General features: G+C 38.6%; 1 protein-coding gene across 1 annotated transcript in view; it reads right to left on the reverse strand.

The window, feature by feature from the left end:
* Positions 1-5,145: 5,145 nt before the first annotated feature.
* RAB31 (RAB31, member RAS oncogene family) overlaps positions 5,146-20,755 on the reverse strand; it is a 66,751-nt gene continuing 51,141 nt past the window's right edge. Inside the window, exon 7 of the mRNA XM_039548690.1 lies at positions 5,146-15,397. Within this exon, the coding sequence (XP_039404624.1) occupies positions 15,300-15,397 (98 nt within the window). The 3' untranslated portion in view covers positions 5,146-15,299. The remainder of the gene's footprint in view (positions 15,398-20,755) is intronic.

Below are 20,755 nucleotides of genomic sequence, written 5' to 3' on the forward strand. Positions count from 1 at the left end.
CCCATCAATTCTGATCTTGAAAATGTCTTGCAATAAAACAATATCACAACCTTCTTTGCCAGTTCTTGGTGTTATTGAGACTGTCAGAAAGAGTAACCAAGTGCTGCATTACTTGTGTTAATGAGAAAATTCTAGATCTCACTCAGTGAAGTATCTCATGCATCCTGCACTGCTAAGTCAGTGAATATTGCAAAATGCAACTGTATAAAGCTAAGAATATGTTCCAATTTCTCTTTAAGGAAATACCTGGCTTTTTCGTGCTGCTGTTTTTCTTCTGAAATACAAAACTGTTCATACAGCAGGCTCTAGTCATCATTTACTTGAATGCTAAAGGTCCATATATAATTTCAGGCCCACTTGTTATATTGTAAATCAGAGGTTAAGTCACAGTCCATACCATTACTGAAGATTTATGGCACTATTCAAATGTTGCCACAGAATGGAAAAGTAGATCCTAGTCGAAAATCTTCAGCTTGGTACAACTACAGTGTATTTTTTTACCCTAGTAAATTATTATAAAAACACACAATACATGTTGAATATTCAGGAAGAAAGAAGCCAATAACACATAATGGCATTCTCATAAATAGCTATAGCACAAAATTTAATGTGCTTTTCATATTTTGGACCCAATTCTGTTCTGCTCAACACAAAATTCCCCAGACCATTAACTTCTGCAAGAGCAAGGCAAAAGTGTTACCTTGTCTTTGTGGTTTAAAGTACAGTTTAAAGAACTGAATTGTCCTGAGACAATTTCAAATGTGCTAATAGTCATTAGTCCTTTGATAAAGTTATTAAGGAAGTGCAGTTTTGAATACTGTTTCAAGAACTGATTCTTACATTCATACTCATTCATGAGGGATGTAAGGACACAATTCAATATACAAAATACAGACTCTGTGTGTGTGTGTTGACTGTTGTTTCTTGATGATGCATATCTAAAACTCAACAAAGACTTTCCTAAAAAGTAGCCAAAAATCAAAATTGTAGCTAAGTATACAAACATAAGTACATAGCTGAAACTTGCTTCCAGAAGAGGTCTTAAAGCCTCCTTAAATACTCTTTAAAAACTCAAATAAGTCTTAACCTGAGAAGTAATTCTGCAGAACCAGCATGATAGTCCCTATGGTCATCACATACATCTCTTTCTCAAACTGATAGTCTTGCAAACCATGTCATGGTCTTTCTCCATCTCAGTTTGAAGAACTCATCTGACAACTGGGATTCAAATTCCCCCTCTCATTTGCTCTATAGCAGCTCTGCATTGCTAGTTCTGCCCTCAGCATCTCCCCAGCGGTCCCAGGAAGCCCTCAAATTACATTTTTGAATTATGCCCACTTTCAGTTCTAGTGGGTCACAATGTAAAGTGAGCAAATAATGTTTTATCAATGTGTGAAAGACAAGCACTGTGCTGAGACTGTGCCTGACACATGAAGTTTCCCTCTACTGCTGTTAAGACCTGTGCTGAAGGGATTTGTCTGGCTTTGGGCACTATCTGTCAGAAAAGATGTGGGTTAAGTGGAGTCCAGAAGAAAGGTTCTGTATTGACTAAGATCCAGAAGACAGACGGATTGAAACATAAGAACACATTGAAATACCAAGGTTGTTTACCCTAAGGAAGACAAGATGGTCCCATGTGTTCAGTAATAGTCTTCAAATACATTCAAAGCTATTGCAAAGAGAAAAAAAATAGTCTTCTCTCATTTACTTTGAATAAAACAGGAAGTAATGAGTGTAGATCAGAACAAGAACTGATTTACAGCAGATGTGAAAAACTTTTTAAGAGTAAGGATAGCTAACAAAAAGGATTGCCTGGAAGCGCAATCCATGGTGTCCCAGTCACTGACCTTCAAGAACAGGTTAGACATCTGCTGGGAGATGTAAATTTGGCTGATCTTGCCTTGAGATGTGACCTCTGAAGTCCTTTCCAGCCCTATGAGTCTATCATTGCATGAATTCCTGCATGCTCAAAGACTAAACTGATCATCTGCAGTGGAAATGTCCACTTCCCAAGGTCTGGGCTACAGCCCATTAAATTCAGGGGGAATTTTTCCAATGACTTTAATAAGCATTGGATCAGGCCCTAATTGAGTGTGTAATTTGGAGCTGCATGTGGAATTTGGTCCACAATTTTGTTAATGGTATTTGCAAATGGGAAGAATCCAACTCCTTTTCCCAGGGCACATTAGTTTGCAATGGTTTTACAAGAGAAAGTAAACACATTCTGAAGGTGCAGTGCTAGATTTTTCTTACAAAATTGAGTGGAATTGACTGAAGGCAGACACAAGGAGAAGATCTCCGGAGGGAAATTAGCAACTTTTCTCAAGGAAGAACATTTTAGACAGCTATTTTTTACATCAATTAGGCAGGGCCAGACAGAAGGAGACAGCTGAAACAATGTTAAAAACACTTTAAAAATAAATAGGTATCATGAACATGAGAATGAAATCTTTGTCTCTGCCAAAAGATCAAATTAGAGCCTGAAAATGAGCAGAGCAAAAGAAGGGGAGACATTAAAACTGTCAGTGGATTCAATCATTTGTGTAGTGACTGATGAGGAAATATCCATTTTCCCGTAGTCTCCTACCAAATAACATAAGGATTTTTCTCCACTCTGAATGATCAATTAAATCACAAGCACTTATGCCAGCTAAAGTTCTGCCTCTGCAATTGCACTTTTATGCAATTGTGAGGAATACTGGATACATGAAATTCTACATAAAGTTAAGAGTTTGCATATTTGCAAGATCACAGCTGCTGCGGGCATCCATAGCCACTCTGCTTTTGTGGACTGTGGGCCTCTCCTGGAAATTCTTTCAGTGTTACCCTTGTCTTGTGGCAGGAAACAGGCAAGTGCTCCTAATGCATCTTTAGCTAGTGCAGGAAGCCCTTACTAATGTGGGGCTAATACACACATCAAAACTCTTTGCTTTTGACTAATTTATTATGTCTAGGAGTAAAAACACAAAGTTTCTAGAATCATCTCCCCACTCTGGTTTGTTTGTTGCAGATGTGTTCTGTGTCTGCACAGAAGCTTGAACACTCTACCTGAGAGATCATTTATGAAATATTTACTTTGCATTCTGGGAAGAAAAAAAAGAAAAAAAGTCTCCATATTATTACGGATAGAGTCTTTGACTGCCAAATACTGAATTATTTATTGCTTAATTGTACAAATGATATCCATGAGGACCTGTTGGATTTCAGTATGCAATTGATATACTGCACAAAAACAGGGCTGTGTCTTTCAGACTTTGTTCTGGTGCTTTGGTGGGTCACATTAAAAGAGGTACAAACACTTTGCAGAGGCAAAGCAGGAATACCTGACAGCATTTTTGAAGCTGCAGAAAGCCCCATGTATCAAAAGATGCTCTGACCTGTATTAGCCCATGTGGGGACCTTTCCACTCCCCACCCATGTGCACTCATCGCCCAGAGATCTGTCGTGTTTTTCTGATGCTCCCCTTCCCTGTGGGCAACCCAGTCCCTTCTGTCCTTCAGCTGAGTCCTACCTATGCCATGGACACTGCAACCATGTGCAAGGCTTTCCACCTACAACTGTGAATATCTACCATTTTCCTCCTCCAACACCAAGAACTAACAGGGAAGGTTAGGAGACAGTACCCATTCACCTGCTAGTTTGGCCCTGTGCCTACATACCTGTCACAGAAAAAACATTAATAGATGTTTCACTGTTAAATTCATTAAGTTAAATGCTTGTAAATACTTTGTGAGCATGCCTTTAATACAGACTTTAACTGTGCAGTCTCTATTTTAATGCCACAGATTTCCTGGCTTCAATTCTGCTCTTCAGAGGGAAACACATTACAGTGGGAGAGAGACTCTTCTGCTCCCAGTCCATCACCCTGAAACGAATTCTGTCCTCTTTTGCTGTTTTTTTTTCCCTTTCCCTCTCTCCTAATCCACATTGTTCCTGTCTCTGTGTTCCCTCTAGCTAGTAGCCAGGCCAGCAAACTTCCCCTGCTTTCCTCTTCAAAGGAGGCCAGTAGGTTTTCCCCTCCTTTTTCCTTAGTATGAGAAAAAGAAATTTAATAGAAATTATTAGCAATCTAATAGAAAAACAGAGTTAGCCACTGCAAATCTGGAATGTGATTTTTTCCTATACCAGGCCATTCCTTGCATTTTTTCCTTCCATGAGTAAGACAAATAATACAAATGAGGAAAATGGGAACATACAGTGGATCAGAGACTAGTCTCTATTCATTAACCACCCTCCCTCTCTGGGCCAGCACCAGAAGCTTCAGAGGATCCCACATTTGCAGACAGCAGCAGCTAGTGTATCTTCCACATTGAGATTCATCCTATGTTTAAAGTGGATTAATGCTTAAGATCCCAAAGCACCTTCTTCAATACCTTTATGTCATTTTGTTCTCTTCATTCTTTCCTTTCCAGCAGTTCTGGTGTAATTTGCAAAGTTCTCAGCAGAGTTTATGTTTTCTTCCAGATCACTGATAAAGATATTGAGCTGTATTAGCTCCTTTGAAGCTGTTAAATAACCCATTAGAAGAGAGTAGAAACATGCTGATGTAGCTGCTAATTGGTTCCCAGAGTATTTGATATAGGTAAATTGATTTTGTATAGTACTGCATTTTTTTACCAGATTGTCATGCAGGGCTACATCAAATGACTTAAAGTAATCCATGTGTATTAAGTCAATACATCTATCTTAAGCAGCTGCATTTTAGTCTCATCTTGTTGCTTGACTGCATCTATTTTCACACAAAAAAGGTATTTATTATCATTACATAAGATACTACCTATGAATTCATTTCTATTTATTTCTGTCTTTATAATCTGTTTTCATTAGTATTTTGCCCAGGGTTTATATAATGCTTATAATTATCCAAACCCCTTGCATTTATTCTTTACAGTGTGCCACACTCACTTTTTTCCAGTCATCTGAAATCTCCCTTGTGCACCAGGAATATTATTTCAGACTGAAGATGAATGGCTCCAACAGTATTTCCACCATTTTTTTGTCATACTCTTTGGGAGCATTGAATCCTGAAGATTTAAATGTGTTTTGTTTTCACTGATGAACATTATCTCATACATATAGTGAGGGGGAAAAACAAAAATATCACTTCATTTATGATAACAGAAAAAAATACAACTTTTCAAAGTAGCTTAGTAAAAACGGTGCTTTATTATCCAGAAACTACTCCCTACACGAATTCATATCAAAGGCAAAAAAGAAATCATTGCATTTGGTCTTGTTGGCTATTCAGAGAGTATACAATTGTGACAGAAGGAGCTGGATTTTAGACTAGGCATCAGTAACAAAACTTTTAACGAAGTTAAAATATTGGATGTTCAGTCTTAGGGGTGGCTAAGCCCTAATAAGATTACTTGTTAGGCCATTTTCACATTCTATCCAGTTCCCTCTCTAAGAGATCAATGTAAGATTGAAAACCTCATTTCACTTTTCAGTAAATATAAAAGGAAAAAATGGTGAAGAAATATCACACGTGATGTCAGTAGAATATATTAACTGTCCCAAATACATGACAGTTTTTAAAGAAGAGTCTAATTCTCAGATTTAAAGTGTGACTTATAAAAATGTAATGATAGAGCTCCTTGCTTTGCTGCCCATCAAAGCTATCGAGATCAATCCTCCTAAGATTTGCTGAAGATTGCATTCCAGGCTTGGAAACCCAACTCAGAATGTGAAAATGGCCTAAAGAGTAATCTTACTGGCTTAGCCACCCCTAAGATTGAACATCCAATATTTTAACTTGGTTAAATGTTTTGTTACTGATGCAGTCTCCACAGACCAGCTCTGAGTATAAAAGATGCAAGCAAATAACAACTGTGACATTAGAGCAATGGTTATGTTTAAAATGGTGACAATTACAAAATTTGATAGAACTTTTCCATCACTTCAACACACTCTTTCTATGACATGGTTGTGTATAAAATCAGATGGCCTAGCTTGAAACACAGCCTCCTTACATTTCCAGAATGATCTGAAGACACCGGTAGAAAATCACAAGTTCCTGAAGTCTGATTTCCTGCCTGTGGCTGCCTGGCTTGAAATATACATTGGAATTATCTAACATCCAGGATTTTGTTATACCTTGGAGCTCCCACTAAATGGAAGGAAAATTTGCAAAGCTGGTTGAAAATGGTGGGGATCACGTCTTTCCTTGAACTTCGTGAGAAATTAGGACTCCTCATGGGAATCCTGGCACCATTTCACCAGGAACACTAGCTGCCTTCGAAAGCAGACCTGTCAGAAAGCAGCCTCAATAACTGCAGGCTCTCCTGCACTACCAGAGACATGGGCTGAGTCATTTTGCCAAAGAGCTAAGTAACCACTTTCTTAGAGCTTTGAAACCTGTGGCTCCCAGACATCCCTACCTCGCTGTCATGGATGTGATGAGAAACAGGCTACTCAGATGGCAGCTCTCCTTCTAATCTAGTAGTTGCTTCAGGTCCTGTAATTTTTTCAGCTGTGCCTATCACATAGGGGAGGGCGCAATTTTTTGCCGTGGTGTGCATCTTTCCCTGGTGTGTGAGTCACAGTGAGATAAGGTGAAGTGTCTGAAAGACATGCCCGCTGATAGTGATGACTTGATGACTCAAGCCTTGTGGATTTTCTAAGGCATCGATTTCCTCCTGGGAGAATTAAAATAAAAATCCCTCCATTTTACACTTCAGTGATGGATGCTGTGTTTTTGTAAAGCCTTTATACTGCCAGCAGCGACTACTTAAGTACATACTACATGCTGTGGTTAAATCAGTCAATGTAAATCTTCTTGGATACATTTATCACCACCTCATCCTTTCTTCTTTATTCTTCTCTGGAACAATTTGTGCAAAACCACCCATCATTCCAAGACATCATTCAGACAACATCAACCTTCATGAAAAGCTAAACCATGCAGGCAAGGTGGCTACATAAACGTACTGGAATGTATTAGCCAAAGCCCTTTGTCCAGAGTTCCAACTCAGTAACCGGTGTGTCATGCATACATGAATGGGCATCGTCTTTTACTCTGTGGACTTTGCACTTGGTAAATTCAGGCATACCCACAGGTAAAGATACGGTATCATTTTTTTATAGGTGGAGCATAGGCACCCGATGTACTCTAATCTTGTGTTTGTTTATGCTCGTTTATTAGCTAGGGTTCTCAAGTAACAGAAGTGTTAAGGTGGTGTGGCTATGCCATGAAATGAGTGTATATGCACTCTGACCACTTAGAATATGATATCCTTTTTACCCCAAATCCAGATTTTGTACTTCAGACATGGCTTTTGTTTCTTATCACCTCAGTGGGGTTATAACCCACCATGAAGAGTATCACCTGGGGTAGGACATCTTCATGTTTGTGTCCCTTCTTTTCAGTTCTAAACATTCTTTTCCCTCTTCAGAACTTTGTAATCAACAAGACATTCTGGCTTCATCCTCATTCCAAGAAACCTATTTCTCCTTCAGAAATTTCACCACCTAAAACATTGAAAAAAACAAAAATACCGGTGGGGGGAAAAAAAAATATATAAAAATGTTTCCTTTTCTAGTATGTTTGTCACAAGTAAACAAGTTAATCTGTTGAAACATTTTCCTACATCAATATGAGTTCATATTTCCAGCATATCTCAAGACTTCTGTTCCTTCTTACTGAGATTATGGGGAGAACCATTCTGGTGTCAAAGGTTGTGGTGTAGGAGGGGAGCTGGTTGGGTGCCAGCAGGCAGTTCAGGTTGCCACTTTGAAAGCAAATTTTCCTTGAGAATCAGGAATGACTTAGAGAGTGTGGCAAAACTCATAGGACAAACAGTATCTCTAAAGGGAATGCTGCCAGGAAAGCTATTTAATTCGCATTTGAGTTTCTGACTGTCTCAAGAAATAGCGCATCAAAGTTACATTTTTATTTGGAATGTCCTTCTTTCTGAGGGCTTATTTAGATTCCTTCTATACATTTTATGCTTTTTTTGGTAAATATCTATGGTGCAAAATTGTCCCACATTATGAGTGATGAACACACACAAGAACTTGGGTATTTGGTAGAGATTCTATAGGTTTGGTGACAACTTGGTTTTTTGCAGAGCTAGAATATAGAAATGCACTGTGTCATCCAGGCTGCATCCATTGCTCTTTCTTGCTAAACCCCTGTGAGAATTCCCAACATATATTTGTCAGCAAAGCTGCCAGTGTCTTTGAAGATGACAGGAAAAAGGGGTTTCTTTTATAAGGTGATTAACTTATATTTCAACCCTATTAAACAAGTCAAGAGAAACTGTTACTATCCTCCTAATATTTTTTTTATTTATTTTTAGTCTGTAACAACAATGCTATCACTTGCTCCCCAAGTCATGTTATATTGACCAAGAGGAAGGAATGTGATGTTCGTTTCCCTCAAGGGCATCTCTCAGACATGTAAGCTGACTTCCTTATTGATTGGTTCTTGTCAATATGTAATTGGAAGCGTAGGGATCATTTCTGTTTTAGTCTGTAACAGATCATTTCCCCAGGGTACTCTACTTGATGTAGGGGAATAGGGATTTAGTTGTTAGGTATTTATCTTCTTCTTTAAATATGTATTTTACTGATGTGGAGGGAGCAGGAGTGGCACTGACTAAGTAAATAAATGTGAATTAAATTGACTTTAGGGGAAAGGTGTTTTTGTTTTCTAAAATTCCCAATGTAGCAAAGAGAAAGGTTGAGTGTTTCATCATAAACAAAGTGTGTCTCAAAGAACTTTTCACAGATAATGGGAGAGAGAAAGCTCAGGTTCTCAGGGAGGTTTTGAGAAAAGAAGGTCAGTACTTTTCAAAGAAAACTTTTTTTTTTTTTTTTTAAGTCTTTCAGGCAGTCTCAGGGATAAAAAATGAGTAATCTAACAGCCAGAAAAAAGAAATCTTTCCCAAGCTGCTAAATGCTTAATACCTAACCAGGAGCCTCAAAATTCTCTTCGCCACACTAAATAATGATATCTTATTAAAAACTTGTTAATTGCTGTGACACTAAATGCAAGTTTGTACAGGTCTCTTACACTTCAAGTTCTGTCAGTGTACTATTTTCAAGTTTTCACAACGTCTATGTTACAAAACAATTCCAGTAACACTTCTACACCTATGTCTTGAAAACACAATGATTGAGTATCAGGAGCCTGTCTTCCTATTTGTACAAAATACATAGCAGTGGTAAGTGATAATGCAAACTAATCTGCATCAAGACCATCTGGTAGTATCAGAAATACAGGCAATAAGGACTTTGCAATAAGGACTCTTCTTAATTGAAACAGAGGAAACCCATTCGAAATAAATATGAAAAAAGCTATATTATGCCACATTATGCTATTACTTATTCCTTCTGATCTTTAACCTGCTAAATGTGGTTAACTATTGATTTCATAGTTTTTAGTGAAAAGTCTTACTTTTGGACAGTGAGAGAGCATTTATATCAAGCAGTGATTTTATCCCTGGTCCATCTGGCAAAAAATAGTAGATCAAAAGAGGACCTTATTGATGGCCAAGAACTGCATTAAACAGTGAAGACATCCATCCTATCACCGATGTCAAGTCCTTAGGGAGTAACCAGCACCAATTAACAAAGGCATTTGTACAACACCTTTAGGTAATCTATCCTCCCATGAGTGTTTTAATGCTTTTAAAGAAAATTATTCTGTAGCCTTGTATAAAACAACACCAAGGGGGGATAAAAAAATAGTAATCCTGCAGCTTACTCTTTTCCTTTCAGGGAAGGGAGGCAAAACCTGGTAGTGGCCTGAACAGTTTTGCAGATTAGGTGAGGGGGTGGAGGTATGAAGTAGCTACACAGACTATTTCATCAGCCTTGCTGTCCTGATTTCAGTGCGGTGCTCAGGAGATCACAGCAGGGTGTCCTGTGATGCCCTTTGCAGGGACTGAAGCTGCAGTGGTGAAGATTTTGAAGGCCAAAATGTCAAATACTTTTCCTTAAGTACCTCAAGACACAAACTTCAATCTTCAAAAGGAAAGCAGCAGAGATTTATTTTCCAGCCAATTGTACAGCTCCCCTCTCATCACTAAATTCAACTCCAAGCTAACCTAAAGCACCACAGGCACATGCTTCCAAGCCATGTAAAACATCCCATTGACAACACAAGGACTGATTCATTCAGGGGCAAAATTCTCTTTAAACACCTAAGGACAGAACAGCATTCATTTCAGATTTTCCAACATACTGATAATAGTTAAGGGGCTTACTTAGGCTTTCCATTAATTAAGTACATCACCTTTTAGTTCACAGTTATGTACCTGGGTTCCCTCTTGTTTATGCACAGCTGGAGGTAAGATAAGTAATTTTTTCAAGATCATTGTAATTGCTTTGAAGCAGGGAACAGATCCTGCTGGGTATCTTCTACCAGGAACCAAACTCCTAACATATGAAACCTCTTTGAAATACTGGTTTCTCATTGCCACAGAAAAGTGGTGTTCTGTACTGTTATTTGAGTTACAGTATTTCTTGTGTACTGCTGTGTATCGAATTTGTCATGGTAATCAGAAAAGTCTTAGTCCAAAGCCCCTGTTTTTCCTTAAAAAACCCAGCTCTTCATTCATAGTCCTCACAGATGTGGTAAAAAGTTTGAAAATATGAGCCAAACAGTGCAACAAACTGTTGGTGTGGTTAAACACCTCTTGAAATGATAACACTAACAGGAATGAAATACTGCATACTTCTTAAGTGAGTGTTAATTCTTAACTCCTAGACACGAGTCTGAGGGAGGGACACAAAGCAAGATGAAAAAATAAATGTACACCAAAATAAAAACATACAAAAGAGGAAGTATCTTATGAGCCATACTAGTTATTGCTGCTATACAAAGCAACTGGTAACTGGAAGCTCACTTTCTACTGAGAGCTACTATTCTTAATTTCTAAGCAGATGCTGGCCACTCAGATCACTCTCTTCTAATGGATAAATCAAGTAACTTAGCAAAAGGATTTTCAGATCCTCTTTTTCTGGTTTTTGGGAGTTCACCTGGACTGCAGGATCCCCCAGGAATGCATTCACTTTCTGCTAAAAGGCCAGTCACACATGTTTCAAGCAGCATTTAAATCCCAGGCAAGTAATCCAGAGACTGCAGACAGCCCTTTTTCAAGAGCAAATGATGTGCAAAATGGGAGCTATTTTGTTCTGCTTTCCTGAAACCAGAGATATCCCCAAATCAGAGGCATTTAAAACATTTATTAGCATTAATCATTGTAGGTTAAATAAAACACAAAAACTACATTTTAGGGAAAAAAATATTATTAGGTATGATACAGTTAATATGTAAAACAGAAGGTAAAGTATTAACAGATTGCAGCATCCCATACATGAAGCAAGTGGGTCCAGCCCAATCAAAGCTCTTATTTAAACAAAACAGAAGAGTACCTAGCAGGTGATTTTAAACTGGCAATTTATCACTGACTCTGGTTTAAATAATTAAGGGTAGGTAAGTAAAATATATCACTGTACTGAAACAGTCTGATGACAGAATGCTCACATATGTAACCTATCTAGCCACACTTGTTCCCAATGTGCCATGAAGGATTAGTGGAAACATGGGATGACAGATAAGTTTTTTAGGTATTGATACAGACTCATGTTACATTTAAGCACCTTAGATAGACATGCTGTACTGTGAGCAAAAACAGTAAGTTTTTTCTTTTGAGTGTCACTTTATTACTTTTGAGTCCCAATTCCTGAATAATAACGACCCTTTTTAGATTTTTCAGTCTGCAAGACAAACATTTTCTAGAATATGCCATTTTCACGCACAAGAATGGCAAGTCAACAATTGTACCTATGTGTATCTCTATCTTCTTGCTACCTTTGATCCACAACTTTAAGTTCATAAAGGTGAAATGATCATTAACAAAAAAATGTACTTACAGAATACAATGTGTAGTATATGAGAACCAGACATAGTGAAAAAACACTACATGTCAGCAGAACAATACAAAAGTGTACTTATATACACACATATATGCAGAGCATATACGGAAACTAGTTCCTTCATAATTTTGTTTTTTAAACTAGTTCACGACAAGCCAGAAAAGCAAGTCACCCACAACTGGACAGTCACAGTCTTGAGTCATGGTGCAAACAAGCTCCACCAAATACCCTTGGCACTATAGCCTGCGCCTCAGTCCTGCTGCCAGCTCTCTTGAGAAAATCAGTCTTGGAGAAACCCAGCACCAGCTGGCTGACCAAGAACTGCAGCATTGATATTATTATTATTATTATTAGAGAAGATCAGTTACACAGTCAGGTGCTCCAGTACAGTAATTTAGCTTTTCACCAGCCATTAACTACTAAGAGGAATTCCAGTTGCTGCTGAAACTTTCAACTCTGAGATTGGGGGTTTTTCTGTCATTTTTCTGGCTGTTTATGAAGGGTGATGGTACTTTCCAAGCAACACAGGCGACCAATGGAAGCAGAAATAATGAATTTTACATTTTAAAATCACTATTTTTATAACAAGCCATTGCCCCATTTGAAGAGACATGTTAAAGCTGCACCTTAGCTTTGACAAACAGCGGAGAGGCAACAACACTGTCAAAGGTGAGCCCTGTGTTCAAAGAAAATGCGAGATGCTCTGCACAGCATATTGGCCTGTTATTTTTCTTCTGGCTTCAGACTTCCCCACTGAAGCTCCCAGTAACCCAAATCTCAAGAACTTATACAATCAGAATTCTTATTAATTTAAATATTTTTCTTGTCTAAAAGCAGAATAAAGTGATTTAGATTTGCCCCACCAAAAGCAAAACCTATTTAATCACCATTCAAATTTTAAAATCTGTCAGAGATCCACTGTAAAAACTTTCAATTTTAAAATATTTTACCATTTAACTCATAAACCTGTTCTTATTCACATACTGCTCAAAGCCAGCTGTGAGATCTGGTTGTTCAGGACAGTATCTCATAAAGATCAGCATCAATTGCCAGTTCGAACATAAATTAGAGCATAGAAGGTACTCACAAAATTGTCTTACAAAGCTTTCAGACATCTCAGTTAGGATTTAGTAAGTTTTGAGATGCCATGTTAAAAAAAATATGAATATGTGACACTGATTTACAAAAGCTTAAAAATCAATTATGGATATCTGCTATATGTTGAACTAAAGTTTATGACACCTCTGAAAACATGGGTTCAATCTCACCTTGTTTTCTGGATAACTGGTCTAGCCTCTTACTGTGTTTTACTTAGGAGGAATCAGATCTCTTCCAGCATTTGGTCATAGACCCCATAAAATGTATGAACCTGTGATGTTGGTAAGTTTGGTATTTCCTTAGCACTGAAGGCCAGGTTAAGCTTCTCCCTCCCCAGCCAAGTGAAAGAGCCAGGCATCCCTGGCAGACTTGCTTGTACTGGGATGGAATTAAATGTTCCCCAAAGGAGCCTGTCTCCCTTCCCAGCTATCAACAATGATGATTACTGCATTTTCACTTAAATAACCCTGGACTATCAGTAAAGTAGTTGCTGCAATGAGTCAGAGACGTGGATCATATAGCAGCACACCTGAAAACTGGAAGTTTACCCAAAATATCCAAGGGCATATTTTCTAGTATGAGTGTTTCCAAAGGAGGCCAAAGTATATGAGAAATTGATCATATGTGAAAAAACAATGCAGCGTAGATTCTTAGATAAAATCCAGAGGGATATTTCCCACCTATACTACTTCAAGCAATCTGGAGACAAAATGTTCCTGTTGATTTTATCTGGCTCTGTTTCAAGCCCTAACAATTAGTGACATTTTATCTAAGCAATCTCACAACCAGCCAATAAGGTCTGGTTTTTTATGTATCAACACGGAAACCATGCTCTAGGCTGCCTACTCATGATTTATTGTGTAAAGTTATTTTTCCCTTTTGTTTGCTTTTCATAAGCCCTCCTGAAAATGTGCAGTGACCACAATTTTCCTCCTAAGAGAACAAATTAATGTTGTGGAATGCAGGCTGGGCTCTGGTTTTGAATCCAACATTTCTTACTCTAATTCCCATTTCCAGTGAAATTGATGAAGAAGATAAATTTGGATTTTATCATCTCAGTCACACACATTCTTAACAGATGGAAGTTAGTGGAAAACACATACAGTTTTACATTATTCCTAGTTCATAACCCTCTGTAGGAATTTTTTCCTATACTGCATTTCCAAGTGCATCACGCTTCAAAGATATCACACAGTGGGTCTTCCACACCACAACCCCACACAATTGAGGAGACTACTCCACAAATTCAGGGAATTCTATTTGTAAGCAAAATAAAACATTCAGGTTTGTTTTATTAGACTCCAGACTCTAACCCCAAATTATATTGTGCTCTCTTATGCAGGTTTTGTACAGAAATATCATTCTTCCAACTCAAAGACCTCTCGGAGCACAGCAGTGAGACCATGAGGAGTGGGGCACTGTGGCACCCTCTTTCAGAAACCAAGGAATAGGCAACTTTGAACAGAGACAAATTTGGTCTGGGGCACAGATTTGGAGGAACCCTGGTAAATAGTGGAGATTAAGCCTGTTTTTATGCTCTTTTTACATTTTCAGTAATTATTGAAGCCCACACCCTGCACAGGGAGTGATTCCAGTCAGCACAGTGGCTGGATTTTCACTTCTTTCTGAAGCACACTGGAACTGTACGGGGTCCAGCAGTTCCCTTCATGACAACTCCGTCTTCCACATACACAGCACTTCCTCACACAGATTTTGACTTCCAGTCCATAAAAACTGCATTCGCTCATCCTTTGGATCCTTTTTTTTCTCTTTAGTTAGCAAATTCAGTCCATTTCTTGCTGATGTTTACTGAAAGTAGATGAAGCTGAAGATTTAGAAAAATAGTGAAGCAGAGTCCAGCTAAAAAGATGGCAGAGAAACCGTAAGCCAAAATTCAGGTTTTATGGGGTTTTTTTCACCCTATTATTACAGAGAATACTCTAAAAACATGCCAAGTCCACTTTGCAATTGTAAGAAGGTAAGTTTTTGCAGCAAACCTGAATTTTATATATAAACTGATCTTTTTATTAAAAAAAACCCCAAAACCAATAGTCACTGGTTCAAACAGAGAATCGGAGTACTTTGACACTGTAATTTTGACAGGATATTAGAGAGGATTTTCCAACTGGGTTTTTCAAAATCCCTTTGAAGTAAAGCCTTCTGCTTCTGGTCCTTGCGTTATTGCTCATGGGAAGTGTTGAAATTACTGCTTTCAAGATAAGGAGCCACGTCACTGAGACCACAAAGTCCTTTCTCAGTGAAAAAAAAAGCAAATGGTGCTGTTTTTCAAGTAAACCTAAAAAGATAAAGTTGGGTCAGCAGCACCGCCTACCCGTCTGTGAAGTCTGCCTTCCAAGTTTGATTGCTCCATTGTTACTGTTTTCATGAGGATCTAAGGGTGGAATTTGCCGACCTGAAACACATGAGGAGACATGAATTCAATTTTCCTGATACAAGAACAACACCTGTGCAGGTAACAGAAGAATTTAGGTTGCATAAGAATGACTTACAGATTCTAAAATGCATAAGTGAAACTTTACAAGAAAATTAACAAACATCCATACCTTGAATATTTTTCCTTGTATCCTGCTTATAAAAAAAGACTTTCACATTAAAAAAAATGAAATAAGGCTATTGAGAAGGCATGAAGTACACTGAAATTATATTATCCATGTATTTAAAAAAAATAGTTATCTTACTGAGCTCCTTACAACTTAGAAAGAGAAAACTCTAATCCTTCTCCTAATTCCATTTAAATGTGAATGGTGCAAGTTTAATGACATTGTGCCTGTCCTAAATCTGCATGCCATTTAGTCCTTGCACACTGGAGTTTTACCCAGCACTGTAACTAAACACATGGTGCCTTTACTTGACAAAGGAAAATAGATCTGTTCTTTCCATTGAATCCCTTCCTCCTTTTTAGGGGTACCCACGTCTTTCCAGCTGACAGCTTCAATTACTTAACATCGCCACCACCCCCTCCCCCACAAACTCTCCTGATTTTTTAATCATCTTATGGAGTAATATTTAAAGTGTTTGAAAGAATTTCAGCCATTACAGGAGAGCTAGAGATCTCTCCTGGAGCAGAAGGGCACTGCTCCAACTCCCTCCCCTGTATGCCCTTTTAGTACTGCTGCATCTTTTGTCTAACTGGCTTCCTATTAGTGGACAACATACAATGTGCTTAATAAGAAGAATTATAAATGGAAAAAAAAGATTCTCCCAGGTCCAATCCATCCTGTGTCTCTCTCTGGTGTGCATCTGGCTTTTGCATTAAACCCTTGTGCGAGCTCTCCATCAGTACCTTGAGATCTTACAGTCGTGGTAATGCACTTTCTCATCATTTTGTGGATTTCCTAAAATTTTTTTTCTGAAGCTGACTCCATTTTTTATGAATTACTCCTGGGTTTACCATTACCCATGTTAAGTAACATGAGTTAAAATATTTAACACTTGTTTCTTATATACCACTTTCAGAGAACACAGAGTTCTTGTGAACAGCTCATCATAATCCAGGTGGATTTTACAGTTTAGATTTCCCCGTCCTTTGCTTCAGTTATTCACAGCTCTCTCTTACCAAATGTTCTATGAATTATGTACCTATGTTGAAGCCTGAGTCCTACAAATTATTTGGTGGAGTGGTTGTGGGTGGGTGAGTTAAAAGCATTCAGGTAAAATCCAATCCCAATGAAATCAGACAGCAAAATTTGATCTGTAAAACTTGTCCTTAAATTACCTTTGGCCAAGATTCGAATTTTCTCTTACTCACTTAGTTCTGCACAGGTATGACTTTTAAAGCAGATAATCTTGTGTGTTTGTACAACTGAAGGAGAAAGGGAAAAATCCTCATGTTACTAAGGTAAAGATACTGTATTTCGTCCAACAGAGTGAAAAATGTGTATCTTGAGGGCCAAAGCATGTATAAGCACTGACATTACAATTGTGAACTCTATTCAGGACACTAAAATATCAACTTCACATTCTGCTTAACATTCCGTTCAGACTTCATGTTTGTAAAGTAAAATAAAAAGCAGAATAGGTGGTTATAGACCCAGCTGTTACATGCATTAGTTCTGTTGGCTTCGTTTGGAGACAAAGAGAATCCACTAATTCTTAAAACTCTAGAGAATCTGAAGAACATGGTATCTGTGAGAGGCTTTCCAAGAAGGCAATGCTGTCGTCATAGAGACCTGCAGGGAACTTCTGCATTAGGTACCTAACACTTCCAAAGTGCTTTCAACTCACTCCCAGGGTAATAAAATCCTGTCGATCTGACCCAGACAGAGCACAGTGTAGCTAAAACCCCTGGAATCTACATGTTTCCATAATCTCCCATTAAGCAAATACCCTCTAAACATTTGATTCTTCTAACAGTAACTTTGGAAGAGAAGAGCTTTAATGTGCAAACTAGCCTTTCATTTTAGAACTCTGCATTAAACAAAGACATTAACTGTATCTGTTTTTCATGCAGCTTTTCATATTTCGTATGAGTTTCAAGTCTTTTCTACAGTACTCCTGATGTGTATGCCAAGAAGCAGGCAAACTTATCTCTGAAGCAAAAACCTTGCAGGCTTCAAGGTCAGTAAGCAGTTTGTCCAGTTCAGACCAGGACACAATATATGTTGTTAAGAATCACCCACATTTAAGTAATTTCTCAAAACAATAAAACCCACGCAGATAACAACTATAAATAATAAAGACAAAAAAATCTCTAGACCTATTTGCTGGTTAGTTATTCTAGCCTTTGAACTTAAGCACTGTTTGTCAGGAACTAGCCATGTCTTTTGCTGTTTTGGTATCACCACCCCCTCCTTGAACTCAATGCAAGGAAACAAATGTTTAAACAGTCTAAACTTTTACTTTTTCAAGTTTGAGAATATTTTTTCAGTGGGTGTTTCTTCTCTCATTTATTATTTTCTTATTACCAGAATTATTAAACCATCAAGTTGAATCATTTTAGTTTACCCAAGCAGCTTTTACCATGACAGGAGTAACTACCTTGGAGCATAAAGCTCAGTCTAACAACTGAGAACCAGCTCTACAGCAAATGATACAGTGATTTTTCATTAGGCATCAGGGAAAGTGAATAAAAAAATCAGTCAGAAATCTAACTGTCTTTCCCTAGACCTCCTTGACAGTAGGCAATGTAACAGAGGAAGGCCCAAGCAACAACAGAACACTAAGGATGAGCAGTGAAATGCTGAGCTTGCACCTACACTTCCTGCTTCTAACCTAGCTCAATCACTACTGCCACCTAAAAGCACTGTGATCATCTCATCTTGTCATTCAGCTTCTGATAAATACGGCATCAATATTGCTGACACCAACTCAAATATAGCTGGCACTGAGTCAGGATCAACAGAGGTCACAAACTGAATTAATTTTGGAAAGTATATACTCATTTAAAATTTGTATCTCACTGGCATCCATAGTCTCTGTTCCAGAGCAATAAAAAATACCCCAGTATCAAATACCATAAATTAATAATGCTGTAGGATATTTCTTTCATGCAGGTTATGTCAGAAAGAAGCAGCAGTCCTCTGACATCCAGCCCTGCAATTCTCATGCTGAAGAAATAAAAACATTAAGGCGATCCCTCTTCAAACTGAAGACTGCTTGGTAAAGATTGAGTCAGCTTAAAAGGACCATGAGAGATTGAACTTGTAGACTAATAGAATGGTTTGGGTAGGAAGGGACCTTAAAGATTATCTAGTTCCAACCCCCCTGCCATGGACAGGGATGTCACTCACTAGATCAGTGTGCTCAGGGTGTTATTCAACCTGGTCTTGAACACTTCCAGGGATGGGGCATTCACACCCTCTAAGGACAACCTCTTCTCATCTCTTGCTTGACTTAAGATGACAAAATAGACCACGAACAGTCTTCGCCCTGTTTTGAAGAGCAGGACACAACTCGCCAGCTTGCCAAAGATCTCCAGGAGTGTGTCTTAGGATTCCAGATGAAATAGTTAATCACAAGGAATGCATGCACATTTATCTAAGAATTCTGCAGCTGAACTGGTGAAATGAGGAACTCGAAGATAAAATATTACTGAGGTGGTATAAAAGTCCCATATGGTTCCTATTGCTGATATTCCTACAGACTAAGTTGCTGACTGCAATTTAAAATTTGATTTTGCACTATTATTAAATATATGATTATATATTTTGGTTTCATTTCACTAAGGTTTAGACCATGTTTCACAGATTTTGTGCAACAAAATTGTTTTGTAACCATCCACCTCTGCGCATTCCCAAAGAGGTCTTGGTGTCCTCCATTCTCTCATTCCAATAAACACTGGTGTGTAAAATAAAAAGTGTCACAAGAGACTGCTCAAATGTAGGGTTACAGAAAATGTCACAGTTCTGAAGTGAATCATCCAGATTAACAGATGAAAAGCCCTAAAGCAATTGCATCTCCTCCTTTCTGGCATGTTTGAGTCGGGCTGAGGCAGTCCAGGATGAAGGTCAGAGTCTTCTCCAAAGCCTGGTAGAGTTCCAACTCCTGCTACTGAATCTGAGATTTGTTAAGAGATTAATCAGCATTGTGGGCGTTGCTGTTCTAAGAGTGCCAGAGGCAAAGAGATTGGGAAATGGGAGGGTGGAATAAGAGATAAACAAAATGGGGATGAAGAAAAATGAAAACTGGAGCAGAGAAGCAAGAGAGACAACAGAGACTGGGTAACAGCTCATTGAGCAGAACTTGAAGAAATACGGACAGGGATTGCTCTGCTGCAGCTGGAAGCAGAAGGCATCATCACAGTAACAAAAGCTGCTCTCTTTATTCCTTTTTGAATGTGATGCTCCAGTTGGAAGCTGTGACATTCACTAGCATGAAAGGAAAGGTTGGGATCAGCCTTCAAACTGAGCATTAAGGCTGAGTAAAAAACTCGCAACAGTTACCATGCTGATAAAGGGACAAACACAACAGTGCATCGAACAGATAACTCATTTACTGTGGAAACAGATGTGTTGTGATCAACCTGAGCTGGCACAACCAGATGATGAAGTCAAGTCCCAAAGGCTCACAGAATATGCTGAGTTGGAAGGGACCCACAAGAATTATCAAGTCCAACTCCTGGCCTTACACAGGACACCCCAAGAGTCACATCATATGACTGACAGCATTGTCCAACTGTGTCTTGAATTCTGCCAGGCTTGGTGCCATGACCACTCCTCTGGGGAGCCTGTTCCAGTGCCCAACCACTCTCTGGGTTAAGAACCTTTTCCTAATACCCAACCTAAACCCAGACACAACTTCAGGCCATTCAAGAGTCCTGCTATCTAACACAACAACAATTCTGCTAAGGATAAGAAGCAATCAGAATGCCATGCAGTGGCTTTCTGTGCTGTTCTTTCCATTTTCCTGAAAATCATGTACAACATAATTTTTAGGGGGCTAAAGGAAGGTGAAATCCATTTCACTCTGCCCCAGAGCAGCAGCCTGACAGCTGTCAGAGCTCAGGTGAGCTTTTCTAATGGCTCACCTGAGAAAAGGTTAACTTCTTCAAGCAGTGGTACAACAGCTATACAATGGCCAGAACCTCCTCCTCAAATTGCCAGCTGTGCCACAGCAAGATGAGCCCCTGCAAACCTCATTAATAAAGAACAGCCATCTGTGAAGACAAGGCAGAGTGAAGCAGGCACATCTGATCCAACAGTTTTGGCAGTTTTCTGCACCTGTAGGACTTAAGACAGTCCCATTTCCTATCTCTCCACATTCTTTCATGCTCTGAAACCCATTTCTGTGGTATTTTAGAAGTTTCCCACAT

Source organism: Corvus cornix, chromosome 2, assembly GCF_000738735.6.
Source record: "Corvus cornix cornix isolate S_Up_H32 chromosome 2, ASM73873v5, whole genome shotgun sequence".
NCBI lineage: Eukaryota > Metazoa > Chordata > Aves > Passeriformes > Corvidae > Corvus > Corvus cornix.